This window comes from Mesoplodon densirostris, chromosome 3 (genome assembly GCF_025265405.1).
Source record: "Mesoplodon densirostris isolate mMesDen1 chromosome 3, mMesDen1 primary haplotype, whole genome shotgun sequence".
NCBI lineage: Eukaryota > Metazoa > Chordata > Mammalia > Artiodactyla > Ziphiidae > Mesoplodon > Mesoplodon densirostris.
Genome location: NC_082663.1, coordinates 28908446 through 28924494, shown reverse-complemented (window position 1 = coordinate 28924494; position 16049 = coordinate 28908446). Strand labels below are relative to the sequence as shown.

The window sequence follows — 16049 nt, the reverse complement described above, 5'->3', positions numbered from 1 at the left end:
GCAAGCTAAGGTTGGCAGCTGGACCCACAATGGAGATGCAGCCACTGCCAGAGACATCTCAGGATGGAGAAAGAGAGGGGAGGAAGTATACTGATTTCTTCCTTTCTCCTGCCCCCAGTCTTCCCACCAGTGCCTCTGATTGGACAACTCTACCTAGAAGCCAGAGAGCAAGGGAACCTGGGAAATGTAGTCCCTTATGGTATAGAGCATAGTATGAGGGGGAGGGAATGGATCTGAGCAAACAGGCAGTTGACTGGCATTACAAAATGTTGTGTATACACTTTATTCATTCTGTAATTCCTTTAGCACATGTTTATTGAGGACCTACTAGGTGCCAGGTATGCTAGATGCCATAATGAGCAAAACAGACCAGATCACTGCTCATAAGGGGATCAAAGACCAACATAGGGGAAGGAGAATAAACACGAACTATCTGAAGTGTGTTAAGTGCAATGAAGGAAACTATCACAGTGCTGTGAGAGAGCTAGTGATTTAGGGGAAAGGGCGACCTCCCACTGTTTGAAGTCTAGTTAATTGACTATATGTGTGTGTGTGTAGAAAGCTTGTGTTCAGGAGAGGACAGAATATTTATACCTAGAAAAGTTTAGAAAAAAGATATCGACTCATTCATACTTAACATCTGGATTATAGGGCTTTATTGTCTCAAAGCTGTGTGTGATTGTGTGACATAGATTGTGTGTGTGTGTGTGTGTGTGTGTGTGTGAGAGAGAGAGAGAGAGAGAGAGAGAGAGAGAAAGAGAGAGAGGCAGAGAGAACAGTACAAAGGAAGACTCTTTTAGAAAAACATTCTAAGGAGCCAGAGGGCTCACAGCAGCTAATCTCCATCATGCTTTCCAGGCCCCACCCCCCTTCCTTCTCATCATAACTTGTGATCTTAGAGGCATGAAAGAATTTGAGCCCCTCCCCCAGCCTGACCATCTCCGTTGGCCGCTCAGCCGGGCTCCACCTCAAATCCAGCTGGGAGTGCAAACCCCAGGGCCACGCAAGAGGTGGTGGGCTTGCAGGCAGGTTCCTCACCCAGTGGCCATGGGCGACAGCAGTGGGCAGCCTGGCATCCACACCTACAAATCTCTTGCTGAGGAGGGCCCCTTCGGCTCTGTGGAGCCTCCCAAAAGACCCACAGGGAGCCTGGTCATGCACAGCATGGCCATGTTCGGCCGGGAGTTTTGCTATGCGGTGGAGGCGGCCTACGTGACCCCAGTCCTGCTCAGCGTGGGCCTGCCCAGGAGTCTCTACAGCATGGTGTGGCTCCTGAGCCCTATCCTGGGATTCCTGCTGCAGCCCGTGGTGGGACTGGCCAGCGACCACTGCCGGGCCCGGTGGGGACGGCGGAGACCCTACATCCTCACGCTGGGCGTCGTGATGCTCCTGGGCATGGCTATGTACCTTAACGGGGACGCTATCGTATCAGGTCAGTGGGCAGCACAAGGTGGGCAGGCCGGGAGAAGGGTCCTGTTATGCAGCTCGCTGAAAGGAGAATGCAGATTTCTTTACGCCACAGTCAGAAATCGGTTAAAACTGATTCTCTCTCCTAAGTTACATTGAGTTTCCACCTTTGAGTGACCCAAATTCTGTGGTTAGGCAACTTTACTTTTAGAAACATCAGGATACATTATTTTTCAATTGTGAGAATTTGAAAGTAGGATTATATTTTTACCTATTTTATTAAATTACATATTTTTACATGTTTATCAATTATGGTTGTTTTTTAATGCCCGTTATACCTTTTTTTTTTTTTTTTTTTTTTTTTTTTGCTGTACGCGGGCCTCTCACTGCTGTGGCCTCTCCCGTTGCGGAGCACAGGCTCCGGACACACAGGCTCCGCGGCCATGGCTCGCGGGCCCAGCCGCTCTGCGGCATGTGGGATCTTCCGGGATCGGGGCACGAACCCGCGTCCCCTGCATCGGCAGGCGGACTCTCAACCACTGCGCCACCAGGGAAGCCCGCCCGTTATACCTTATTTAGTACTTTCTCAAATTAACCAGCTGCCAAATGGCTCCATAAATTTTTACAATAAATGTAACTTTGTGTCCAGATGAGGGTTAATTATGTTCACAGCTTTCTGTGGAACCTTTTAATAGGTACAGGGCATCAGCCTGGTAGCTCAAGGGGACATTTTTGCACTGCAAATTGTGGACATAAACCTGATGGTGAGCACTTTTTCTAGCCATTAATCAGCCACCACCAATTAGTCAGTAATTGGTGGTAGTACATATTGCGTTGAGAAAAGAACCATTAAATTTAAAAGTAGCACACATTTTTTGAGCAATAACTCTCAGGCTAGCAGAATGGATGATAATCAGTTATCATTTGTATATATTTAAAAGAGGGCATAAATCTATAAATGTAGGGTATTTCTGGAAGAAATTACAAAAAACCTGGAAAGAATTGTTGCCAATAGGGAAGGAGTACTAAAGGGCTGGGGTGAGAGGGGGAGGGTAGGCTTATTTTCCACTTATTTTTACTGTATTTTAAAAACAAGTACATACAGGGAGATCAGCTCAGTGCTCTGTGACCACCTAGAGGGATGGGATAGGGAGGGTGGAGGGAGACGCAAGAGGGAGGGGATATGGGGATATATGTATATGTATAGCTGATTCACTTTGTTATACAGCAGAAACTAACACAACACTGTAAAGCAGTTATGCTCCAATAAAGATGTTAAAAAAAAACAGGTGCATACATTACATATTAGGTTTAAAAAATAAACTGAAAGCAAGGGAAATAGTTGTGAGTGAGTCAGTGAACTGTGGCATAGCCATAGGATGAATATTGTTTAGCTGTTAACACTGTGAAGTTGCCCTTTATCACCTGAAATGCTCATGTACGACACGATTCCTTAGTCAGTGCTCATCAAAGCAGAGTCCTCCAACCCAGGAGTCCCCAACCCCCGGGCCACGGAACCGGCCCTTGGGGCCAGCCTGCAGCATCAGCCTCAGTGGGGGGCTGTTAGAGGCCCCACCTCCCCCCTACTGATGAATCACAGGAGATTCACAGAAGGTGGAGCCCAACAATCTGTTTTAACACGTCGTCCAAGTGGTGATTAAGCACGCTGAAGTTTGAGAAGCACTGCATAAGGGCACAGGTGCACACCTCTCTACAGTAGTGCGTAAAGGGATGTCTGAAGGATGACCAGATCTAGGGGCTGGGGTCTAGAAGCATCTCCCCAGCTTTTCTATATGGTTGGAATGGTTTACAATCAGCATGTATAATTTTTTAAACAGCTTTATTTAAAGAGATGATTCACATACCATAAAAGTCACCATCTAAAAGTGTACAACTCAGTGCTTTTTCATATGTTCTCAAGGTTGTATAACCATCATCACTATCTAATTACACAACATTTTCGTCCCCCTGACCAGAAAGAAAGCTGGTAACCGTTAGCAGTCACTCCCCATTTCCTTCTCCCTGACAGTCCTAGGCAACTGCTCAGTCTACTTTCTATCTCTAGAGAGCTGCCTTTTCTGGACATTCACTGCATCATTTTTAAAACTTGAAAAAATAATGGAGCTATTTCTTATTTGGAAAAGCAAAGCAAAATGAAAGTAAAGGGAAATAATTTGATGACAGGAAGTGTGGGTGGAAATAAAAATGCGGATCATTCTAAACCAGTATTTAGGAGACCAATGTTTGTTTCTCTTTTAGCTTTGATTGCTGACCCAAGGAGGAAGCTGATTTGGGCCATCAGCATCACCATGATAGGTGTGGTTCTCTTTGATTTTGCTGCTGACTTCATTGATGGGCCTATCAAAGCCTACTTATTTGATGTCTGCACCCATCGAGATAAGGAGAGGGGCCTCCACTACCATGCCCTCTTCACAGGTAGGAAATATTCCAGAAAGTCTATCCTTCAGCTCCCCAGATAGGGAGGCCCTTCCACTGAAGCCATCCAGTGTCTCAGCACTCAGACTTTTTCAATGAATGGATCCGTTGATGGACTGCTCCCATCACGCGGGCTCTGTCTTCCAGTGCATTTCTCTTGTGACCAGACTGTGGAGTTTTTGCAAAGGAAGTTTATACAAGGGCTTTCTGAAGAGCCATTTGTGGAGACCTTTACAACTAAAATGAAAAGAGGCCTTGTAGACTTGACTTTATTTTTTGTTTTGTTTTATTTTGTAATCAGTAATATGTAGCATCAGCATTATTTAGGAGCTTGTTAAAAATGCAGCTTCTTGGGCCCCTCCTCCAGTTATTTTGATTCAGTAGGTTTGAGGTGAGGCCTAGAAATTTGCATTTTTAATGACTACCCCAGATGATTCTGTGGCAAGTATCCCAAGAATCACATTTAAAAACAAAAATAGAATTAAACCAAGCAAATAAAAAGCCCCAAGTTTTAGAGGTTTCATAGTTGTATAAAGAGTTGGCATTTCCTCAACCTCCTGGTTTGGAAAAGGCCATGCCAGGAGGACATGGGGGGCTCTCTCCATTTCTTGGGGCCATTGCCGGCTTCCTTTGGTTGCTGTTGGGTCCTTCATTTAGAGCAATGCTACTGATGTTCAGCATGAATTTATAGAGCTCCAGTTAGGACTTTTCTAGGACTGGGGTGTCATGCATAAGATGACAGCATGATCCTGGCCTGGGAGCATTTCTGTGTCTACTCATGGGGACTCTATTTGATTGTCTTCATCGCCCAGCCAATGTATTTTATGTTTTGACATATTCTGTCTCCTCCCATGGCCAGGTAGGTCCCATGAGAAGCAAAATCTTGAGTTTTGTCCAGTTTGTGTCTCTGCAGCCCAGAGCGGCACCTGCACGGAAGCTGTTGGCTCAGTAATTTGTTGTTAGAGCAAATATTTGGTTGGTGAGCCCTGGAAGGATGGGGCTGCCCAGAAGAGGGTATTTCCTCCGTGCTCCAGGGCAGAGAGAGAGTAAGAGTCCAGCCCGTCTGTGGCGCCCCCGAGCGCCCTGTCTACAGCTAGAAGGTCCCAGAATAGAGATTCAAACTGCATCTTCCTAACTGAAATCCCACAGTTCCTGCTGCTTTATCATAATCTGCAAATTAATTACAACAGCATCATGGGAGACTTCTTGGCTTTTGAACCTGACACATTGAGAATCTTATTGCTCTAAGTACTTTGGGCAATATGGCCACTCCTTCCCGGCTTACATCAGCGTTAGTCTTGGCCAAACAACCTCTGCTTTGCTGCCTCTGTGTTAGAAGACTGAGCCCTGTATTTTGGGAACTTTTCCAAGTTTAATGCATGGTAGTATTTCTATTGAGTTCGATAAAATGTCTTGAAGTTTTCTACTGATATTAACGTATAGTGGTCTCAGCAAACGTGACTTGGGTTTAGGCTTTCACTGTATCTTTTGTACTTATCCTTTAACTGATTTTCCAGTCTCTAATTTCTTCCTATTCCAACTGAAACAACACGTAGCTTCCAGCTTCATATTCCTAAAAGACAACTATGACCAGGGCACTTTCCTGTTCAATGACCTGCAGTGGCTCCTGTTGACAAATTATGAATTAATTGACAGTCAATCTAAGAAAGAGATAGAGAATTTTAGTCAAGCCAACCTGAAGATTATAAACCAGGACACAGTCTCTCAGAGAGCTCTAAAACTGTTCCTCCCATTAGAGGTCAAAACACAGTTAGATTTGAGACAAAGGATTATACATCAGATGACATATTGACAGTTTACATAGTCCAGATCTGCACATACAAGTTGAGTAGTGGGTCATCGGGACCATTTACAGGATTAAGAAAGGAATGTTATTTCCTAAGGGGTTACCTTGCTGGTGCCAGGAGAAAATAGCTCCTTATCAAGCAAGTATTCCTGTGTCTTATACAGCGGTATGGTTAATGTATAATACAGATGCACGATGCACACTAAAGGGGAGGATGGAGGCGCAAACGGGCAGAGAGAACATTTTATGTTTAAATTTTTCTTATCTTGCCATAAAATATGAATTTTATTTCATCACTCCCCATTTGTCTACAGAATCAAGATCAAATTCCTGGACAGGGTTCAAACTCCCCACAATCTGTTCCCACCCTGCCCTTCAAGCTTTGTTTCCCATTACTCCCACCACATCCTCTGTGCTCTGAGCAGTTTCCCAGCATGTTCCCGGGGGCAGAATCCAGGTCTGTTTTACTCACTGTATCCCTGTACCGCCACCACTGCTTGGCATATGTAGGTGCTCAAAGTGAATATTAATGGAACAAACCAAGGAGACTGCCCTTTCCTTTCCAGCTTTTGGGGCTTTACTCACACTGAAATTCCCTTTCCCCCTTTTCTCCCTGTGGAAATCAAAGCTGCTTAGAAACTTTCTTCTACCCACTTCCTAGAGAGAAGCCCCCTCAGTTCTCTTCCAAATTGCAGGCACACTTAATTTCTAATTTGGTCAGAGGCTCCACCCACAACATAATCAGAGCACAAAAGTTCATCAGGTATCAATGAAGTGGATAATTCCAGCAGGAAGAGACAGTGGAGGTTACAGTTGACCATACATATATCCTGAATTTTACTTCCCTTGTGGCCTATGTGGTCTGCTTGGGCTGCCATAACTGAATACCACAGACTGGGGGGCTTAAAGTACAGAAATTATGTTCTCACAGTTCTGGAGGCTGGAAGGCCAAGATCAAGGTGCCAGGAGGGTTGGTTTCTGGTGAGAGCTCTCGTCTTGGCTCGCTCCCAGCCATCTTCCCGCTGTGGTCTCACATGGCCTTTCCTCTGTGCACGCACTCCTGGTACCTCTTCTTCCTCTTTTCAGGACCCCAGTCCTATGGATTAAGGCCCCACTCTTATGACCTCATTTAACCTTAATTATCTCCTTAAAGGCCCTATCTCCAAATATGTTAGGATTAGGGCTTCAACATATGTCTTTTAATGAAGAAAGCAAAAGCTTTCCTAGAACCCCACAGACTTCTGCTTGTTTCTCATGGGGCAGAATTAGGTCACATGAGCACCCAGGGGACTGGGAGGTTGGAAAAAAGAGAGGGTATTTTGGGGGGTGGGGAGCATATCCCTGAATCAAATTGGGGTTCTGTTAGCCAGGAGGAAGGGGTAATTATTAATACTGAATAGGCCAAAACTAGTAGCTACCATAGAGAATACAAACACAATTGAGTATTAGCCTCATGAGAACAATTAAAGACCAAGACTGTTGTAAGAAAGTGACAGCCAGAGCTTCCAAATCCCCCATCTCTTAGTGCATAATGAAGAGGTAATTACATTTTAAAGTTATACTCATATTCACAGTTTTACCTGATCACATTTATTATATTCACATTCTCTCCTGAATTATAACTCACTGTGGATTTATCCATCTCTTCTACAAGATTTGTAAACTACAAGATTTGTAAAAACATGAAGATTCACCTGCAAACTCCCATGGCTTCCAACTCATTGCCTTGCCATTAGCAGACACTTAGAAGTGTTAGCTATGTAAAAGGAGACTCTTGGTTTTATAACCCTGCTTGTATTTTGGGCAGTTTTACAAATCGCAGCAATCAGATGAATATGCTCATTTAGTTACCTTGCTTTGTCTCTTGACCAACATGAACTCTGGACCTCAGTCAACTGTCTCTGGCTATAGGGGGGCCCCCGAGGGTGTGTGGATGGCTCAAAACAAGTTCTTTCCTCTACTAGAAAAAAACAACTTAAAATACCTTCCTCCTATAAAACAGTAAGTCTCACCTTATTTAAAGTTTAGATTCTAAAGTCCCTGCTTAAGTGATAATCACAGAGAGTCCACATTATTTTTAAACACCTCTCAGATCATTTATAAAATACAGTATACCTTGTTTTATGTATATAGATCTGCATAGTGATGGATACAGGTAAATATATCTGCAGATTCCTTTCCACTTCTGGACATGGACTCGATTAACAGAATAGCAGATAGGACAACCCATATTATTTAAAATGTTCTTTTTATCTTTCTTGCTCTCCCTCTCTCCCTCTTTTAAAAGTGTGAATAGTTGAATTCAGTTGAGTTAAACATGGATGTGTGACCCCACTGTGGTGTCCTTGGTCTGAATGGTAGACCAGATTAAAAAATGGAGAGAAAAATAATGAGCAGTGCATTATCACTTTGCTTAGTCTTTGCATACATGCCAGACCTCCCGAATTTACATGAACTTGGCAAAAAGATGTCTATAACATTCTGCTTGAAACAAGCATTTTATAATAAAGTCATGTTCAATTTTAGGGCCCATTTGGATTTTCATCACCAGCAAGGTATCATTTACCTGAGGAATCTAATCATTCGAGTAAATTGAAATTCTTTTTAATTTATTTCAGAGCTGTAGTCCAGGCCCAACAATTCCAAATGCTTTGTGAGTCAGTGTCAAAGGGTTCACTGCCAGAATATTTTCCAGCATATTTCTGATTTTTTTTTTTTTTAAGAAAAGACCTACTGGCTTCCTACCGGAGGACATTTTAGTCCTCCAGCTTCTTCTCTTATGTTTAAGGGTAACTCTATCTGCCTCCATCCCTGGCAAATGTGGTAGATATGCTGTGTTTAGTGGATCCACCCTCATCCCTTCACCCCATGCCTTCACCTTTGGGTGCCTCTGAGGCTGTGGAACCCACACTCACCAGAAGGAGATTCCTCCCTTGTGTCAGAATGCTTCTAACCAATCCTGTGTTGCTAGATTAACCCAAGGCCTTGCTCTCCTTAGCAGCGAGCTGCATCCCACCAGAGGAGGCTGGGACCAGACATGGTGGTAAAGGCCGTCCCAGGTCACATCCTGGCCCCTCCTCCTGCTGAGTTGCCGTAGTATTTCTGGACTTTTGTTTCTTCACAGTGGTGTGAATCTCTACACAATGCTAGTTATTAATATCCTGGCAAATGGTCCCAGGTCCAGAGCAAGGAAACATTTAAAAGGATTCAACACCAAATGTTTATATGTACTAGATTTCCTCCATTCCCGCCGAACCTGTGAAAGTTTTATTTGTATATAATGACTCAGTGAGAAACTTGCCCCATGTACATCTTTGGAAGAAGAATGGGTAACTTCTTAGGCTCAGCCTCTTTTGATTTTTCTGTTTCTTTAATATTTCAAAGTATGCATTAAAATGCTAGTGAAACAAATGCTCAGATTAGAAATAATTAAGAACTAACAAAACGAGTCCTAAAAGTAAATTTCAGATATGGGCCCCTTTGACCAAACCTATACACGTGGAAAGAAGCCACGTTTCACGTTAGAGTCAGTTTTAACTTCTCCTTTAGGACTCATTGCCACATGAGTGGATTTCTTTCATCAACTGAGTTCCCTTTGAAGTTTCTGCCCCTGGTGAACTTTCATATCGCCTCACTCAGGCAGCTTGGAAAGGATGTGGCCAGAGCAGAAGCCAGGATACAGGAACTTCAGCTTTGAGGGTGATGTGAATAACTTAGGGCAAAACGGTTAATATCTCCAAACTGCCATTTCTTTTCCCATTTCAGCACCTACCTCTCAAAGAATCTCAAAGGCAGGTTAGAGAAGGGAGCCCCTGAGGGCATTTTTCCCTGAGTGCGTTGTCTGCCAGAAATCTTTCCCCAGATGCCAGTTGGCCAGCTTGGTTTGCTTTCACTCTTTGTTACAATCTGGTCGCATAGCCCCTCCTCAGTGATGTGTTCCTGGTTACCTGATAATATATTATTTGTTCATTTGTTTGTTGTTAATTATTGTCTGCCTCTATAGCCAACATATAAGCTCTCCGACTCTCTGAAGACAGGACTACTATCTTTCCTGTTTGTTGCTGTATCACCAATGCTTAGAATAGTTCTGGGAATATGCTGAAGAAATATTGATGAGACCAATATTCTATTTTAGCATCCTCATTTTACCTATGAGGAAGCTGTGTTGCCAAGAGGTAAGTGACTAACCCAAGGTCACAGAGCTGAGTAGCGGTAGACTAGACTAGGGGCAGAAGCCAACCAGCCAGCCAGCCAGCCAACCAAAGACCTGGGTCATGCTGTCATTTGGATTCATCTCAAAGCTGAGCCCCAGAGAAGGTCTGTATGCACATAGCTTATTGGGGAAAGGATTCCAGAGATTGAGAGTGAGAGAATGGGGGGAGTGGAACAGGCCAATACAGGAAGCATTACAGAGTTGGCCTTTGCTCTCAGTGGCTGCCTCTATCTCATCAGGACCCTCCAAGGAGCCTTATGAAGTGCATCTCAGAACTCTCCAGTTGGGAGGATCAAGTCGGGGAGATGAATGCATTGGCTCCGGTCTCCACCAGCCAAGGGTGCTCCCATGGGTTTTAACCTCCCTTGTGTGGGTGCTGCCCCACCTGAGTGTGGGTTCCCTCAGGCAAGGTACCTGAGCAAAGAGGGCCAAGGCTAGCTTAGAACTGGTCATCGCAGTGGCTGCTGGAGAAAGGACTGGGATGGGGGTACCGAGAGGACCTGCCGTGTCCACAAGGGCTGCCTGATTCAGCTCATGACTTAGTCCTGAGCTTTTTCACTCTAGCGTAGGTGCTCCATGTTGTTTGGTCACCATTAGGAGGATTTAAAGCATTTTGCAAAGTGCTCAACAAGTTACCTTACAGTAAAATGAGCTGTTGCAACTCAGAACTAAAACATTAGTTCTGCAGACTTAAAGAAAACTCATGGAAGCCACAAATGGCTCCAGAATTGGGCCAATTAATGACTTGACTATTTCTAATCTTTAAGCAAGAACAGGAGTCAGATTTTACATGTCACATCAGAAAATGAGAAGTTTCAAGAACCTTCTCTGAATTAGGGTAGCAGTAGTCATTCATAGACTCAAATCAAGAAACTTGCCTTTAGAAAATGTTGAGATAAGGTAAATGCTTTTATGGGAACCATTATTGCATTAGACATGTCAGCAGCTTTCACAGGAACACAAAATGCGTTCTTAGTGCTCTTACCCTCTGTAGCAAACACTCCCCCAGTTCTCTGCGTGCGTGTGTTTGATTAAGACGTATACGATTCTGGCATTGCTTTGCTGCAAATTCTTTAGCCTACAGCATAACCGATGCTCAGTAATGGAAAATGTTGGGTGAATCTTCATGTCTGAACTGGGTGTGAATCCCAAACCCCAAACTTAATTTAATTGTGTCTGTGTTAAGCCCCATTGGCACAGGATGGAGAAAACTTAGTGTCAGTCCCTTTGGAATATTCTCCCACCCCTTTCCCCAAGGGTTGCATCTAAATTCTGAGAGCTTAGAGTAGAAAGGTTTCAGGGCAGGGAGGATCTGGGTTTTAGCATCACGTGTTCACACTGGCATTTACTGGGCTGTCCCTGGTCCCCCGGTGTCTCAGTGGTCAGGCTCAACTGGTCACAGTTGCATTCGCTCTCATCCTTGTCTGCAGGGCCCCTTCAGAACGTGGAGATTCTCAGGTCCCTCCACCCCCAATGCCATTCTGCTCTTCCCACGCCTGCCCATATGAGGGGAGCTCTGTGAGCTGCAAACTCTCCGTGCTCTGATTTCCTTGATTCTAAAATAGAGATAAAAATACAGTTGATCCTCCTTATTCATGGATTCTGTATTTGTGAAGTCATCTGCTCACTAAAATTTATTTTTGCCGTCAAAATCAATACTTGCAGCTTGTTTGAGATCATTGCAGGCATCTGCAGAGTGGAGGAGAAAAACTTTGAGTCGCCCCGTGTGCTTGTTCCCGGCTGTGGTTGACCAAGGTGACACTCTGACTTCTTGTTTTGATTCTCACACGGTAAACAGATGTCCCTTTACTGGAATATTTAGTGCTCATTTTTTTCTTTGCACTTTTTTCACTATTTACAGCAGCCCTAAATGTGGTGCTGAAAGCACTGTCTTGGATTCATAAGTACAAGAACATTGTGATGTGTCTTATGGAGAAATTATGTTTGATAAGTTTTGTTCAGGTGTGGGTTATAGGGCTGTTAGCCATGGGTTCCATGTTAATGAAACAACTGTATATTAAATACGATATCTTTAAGCAGAAACACACGTAAAACTAGGTTATATGTTGATCAATTGATGAAAATGAGACTGGAGGCTCACAGGAACTTAACACTGTATTTCCCCTCAGAGCAGTAGTTTACTATTCACAAATTCAGGGCTTGTGGAGACTTTCTAGAACGTAACTACTAATAAGAATCTGTGGTAGTACCTTCCTCAAAGGGTTGTTCTGAGGATTGTATGAGTCGTAAATGTCAAGCACCTAGAACAGAGCCTGACACACAAGTTCATCTATCTCCATCCACTGCAAAGCCATTTCTTTCTTGAGGTCTTAATGTCCCCCTGGGGTCTTTCCAGGAAATAAAGTATTGGTGCCTTCTGCTCTTGGATCCCCCAAGCTACCTGCAGGAGGTTCTGCTCCCCACCTTCCATCCTCCCACCCCAACTAAGCCCAAGGAGGAAGGAGCACAGCCACCACTGCCTTAGGCATTCGCCAATATAGGCACACCCATCATGAATGCCCTGCCTACCCTGGGAAGCCTTGTTTTTTTGTTTTTTAATTTTTAAAAATTATTTTATTTTATTTTTGGTGGGGAAGAAATAGTGACTTTATTCAGAAGCCAGCAAACCAAGAAGATGGTTCCTAGAGAACCACCTTCATTCGGGGTAGAATTTGGGCTTCTTTTGTGCGAAGGGAAAAGGGGAAGTGGGAAGATTTGAGATTAGAGGGTGAAGGCAGATTGCAGACTTCCTGGAGCCACCTGGCCTTCAAGGAAGTATAGCATTTCTTGCTCTTCTGCTTGCTCAGCAGGCTGGATCACGAGGCTCCTACAAATCTCACAGCTCTTGCATTGTGTGTGTGTCTTTCACTTGACAGTTTAGTCCAGCAGCAATGCATTCAAGGATGGACCTGGAGCATTCCAGGTCAAACAAGCAGGTTGTCCTGACCCTGTGTCATCCACCACTGCTTCCCAGGGCCTGTCCCCAGGCTCACACCTGGGGCTACAGGGGGATCCCTTTGGGACCAGATGATGGGGAAGGAAGAATTCCCAGCCCGGTTCTCCATCGGTCAGCTCAGTGTGAGGGAGGTGGCTGGCTGCAGATGGGGCCTGCACTCCAGCCCACTCAGGGGTGGCCCGAACACCAGGGTGAGGGCCAGAGCAGCAAGCAAGTTACTTTCGTTGGACCCTTGTCCCCAGAGGAGAAGCATGTACCTGGGTGTGGTTGCCAGTACTGCTCCTAGACCTCAGTTGCACCCCTCAGGAACTCGGAGCACTGACCCTGCACAGGAGTCCACATCATATGTCATCTCCAGTGATGGGAACACAGGCTTCGGTCTGCCAGTCACATCCCACGCCTTACCACCCCACTGGACCAAGCAGAGGGTGGGCACCTCTCCTGGCTCCAGTTAGCCCTCAGGTCAAAGGCCTCTATTAGGTGCTGTGTGGCTGTAGGTAGAATACATGGGTCCAGGACCCCAGGGCAGGACTGGGCAGCTCTGTCTCTTGTCGTTTCCTGGACCACTGGTGACTTCATGCTCTCCAGCCCTGCTGCTCTGGGCTCTCTGGGTTCAGAAGTTCTGTTTCCCAAAGCTTCCTTCAGGTGACACAGAAAGGTGCCGTTGGGCTTCCCTGGTGGCGCAGTGGTTGAGAGTCTGCCTGCTGATGCCGGGGACACGGGTTCATGCCCCAGTCCGGGAAGATCCCACATGCCGCAGAGCGGCTGGGCCCGTGAGCCATGGCCGCTGTGCCTGCGTGTCCGGAGCCTGTGCTCTGCAACGGGAGAGGCCACAACAGTGAGAGGCCCGCGTACCGCAAAAAAAAAAAAAAAAAAAAAAAAGTGCCGTTGACCTAAGATCTCTGGATGCCCCTTTGTTTCTCATGCCTGGGTCACAGACAGGGCCTCTTGACTCTGGTCCGCAGGAGGAGGGAGGGCTGCTCCACATGGGGGAGCAAGGTCCTCTCTTGCCCAATTTTGATGGTAAATGGCCATGTGCAGCACTCTTGCCCCCAGACGGTCACGGTGACCAAGGCCTAGGTTTCTCGGAGAAGGGGCCACATCACACAGTAATCCACTGGGCCTAGCAGAGCTGGTAGCTGAGGCTGAGCAGAATGTAGGAGGGATTCCAGCACGAGAAGCTCCCTGGGGTCCTGGAGGGGCTGCTCACAGAACCTCCTCCAAGAGGCCCACGTGAGCAGCTCAGTGGTTAGGCTGCGGTGGATGCCGTGCTGCACATTCAGACCCACCATCATGAAGGAAGGACCCACTCTCACTCCTGGGCCTGTCCTGCCTCGGCTTCCTAGCGGAAGCCTTGTTCTTCAATCACATTTTCTACTGAATCTACCATCTATGCCTTTGGAGCCTAAGGGCCTTTGAAACTCAGAAGCAAGGAGACACATTCTTGTTTCTCTGCTTTCTACTTTCATGTCCTTCCCCCAAGCAATGAGGCATCCTGGCTTAGCTTGAATGTGAAGGAAGGGCCCAGGGAGATACCAGGGTAGTTGTGGGTGGACGGAAACCATTGTCAGTACTTTAAATATATTATCTCACATCTCTTAAGAGATGAGTTGCCTTGTAAGTCTAAAGGAGTGTCAGGTCGGCTTGTGTCTTCTCTCCTTTTGATTGATTTTCCTTGTACACTCAGCCTCCAGGAGGGCAGGTCATGTCTGTGGTGTTCATTGCTGTATCTTCAGTGCCCAGCACAGTTCTTGGTGAGAGTAGTGCTCCGTCAATTTCTATTGATAAACAAATGGGGTCAAGGTCTCTCTTTCTCTCTCACACACACACACTCATACACACCTCGTAACTGGTACTTGTGTTAGCTCTCTGGGATTTAGTGTGTATGTGTTTGGTGTAGTAGGAACCTAGTCTGACGCTTTCATTGCTATTTTCTGAGCACGTAGAAAAGAATCAGAACGACTCTCTCATGAGCCTGCTGGGAATGTGGAGGTCTTTCGTCTGTCACCTTGCTGAGGTATGGAAGCTGGCAGCACACCGCTAGCTCTCTCCCCTTGAGCTCTTTCTCCATCAGCGTGGAGGTTGTTCAGTCACACGCCTGAAGCAGGGAAGCAGTTTTAGGCACGTGGTATGTGCCGCGCTTGACTCAGACAGACTCTCTAGATTCCTTGGTCCTGAAACTCTCCCAGTTTCCTATTTTACCTATTAGAGTTGTGAACAAAATATGTATTTCTATACATTTTTCTATACGCTTGGACTTCTTCCAGGAGGATCCATTGTTCAACCTGTATCATTAGTTATGAAATACAATATCTGTCTGCCGAGCCATTCACTCTCATGGGGTTGGCTCTGGTGTGAGTTTGACATCACGGCCTGGCTCTGTGAAGGAGGAGCCTTCTTTATAAAGAAAGCTGGACCACTTGTGGACCCTTCCTCATAAAGACTGGCTATCTAACGTGGCAGCTGGATGCTCCAGCTTATGATTTGGCCAGTAGACTGGAGATTGACTCCAGGAGCCCCAGGGAGGCTGGTGTTGGCAGCAGAGATAAATGTAACCTGGATGTAAACGTGGGAGTTGATGCTAACCTCTGTTGCAGCTGCGACGACTAGGCTTTGTTTAGGAGACTGTTTTGAAGATAAAATTCTTAGTTTAAGCAGAGGAAGTAAAAAGTAAAGCATTCAGTAAGTTCCTACAGCCCTCTGCTGGCCCTCATCATACCTGAAGGTGTGAATAGATAAAGTTAAATGTTTCCATACAGAGTTTTAATATGGTGCCTAGTCAAATAATATCCCCAATGGCCTACTATTCCTTCAAGGCATGTTCTAACTTTTAGTTAAGTCTCACAGTAGTTTTGGGACAAACAAAATCATTTTGCTTATTTTTCCCCCCTTCCTCGAGAGAAGAGAGGATTGGAATACTTTCAGATACTTGTAGCATGTTTTACTTAACTGATTAGTGAGGGAACCGACAGGGAAGACATAAAGAACAGTTTCCCCAAGTTCTTGCAGGATAAATGTATATGTGTGTGTGTGTGTGTGTTTAGCAAAAGAAAAAAATACTAGGTTAGATACAAATCTGATTAACCTTCTAAAGGCAATATAACTATAACTCCTCTGAGATAGTTCTACCGGGTTACAAAAGCATGGTTACAAATCATAGAAACCTATTAATATCTGCAAATCTCCTTAGTTTTACAGGACTGCACATCATTGTGCTTTATCAATTATGG

General features: G+C 45.3%; 1 protein-coding gene across 1 annotated transcript in view; it reads left to right on the top strand.

Moving 5' to 3' along the window:
• The first annotated feature begins 969 nt into the window (after positions 1–969).
• The window catches only part of SLC45A2 (solute carrier family 45 member 2), a 32508-nt gene continuing 17428 nt past the window's right edge, over positions 970–16049 (top strand). Inside the window, exons 1-2 of the mRNA XM_060091618.1 lie at positions 970–1432; positions 3667–3843. Coding sequence (XP_059947601.1) covers positions 1048–1432; positions 3667–3843 — 562 coding nt within the window. The 5' untranslated portion in view covers positions 970–1047. The remainder of the gene's footprint in view (positions 1433–3666; positions 3844–16049) is intronic.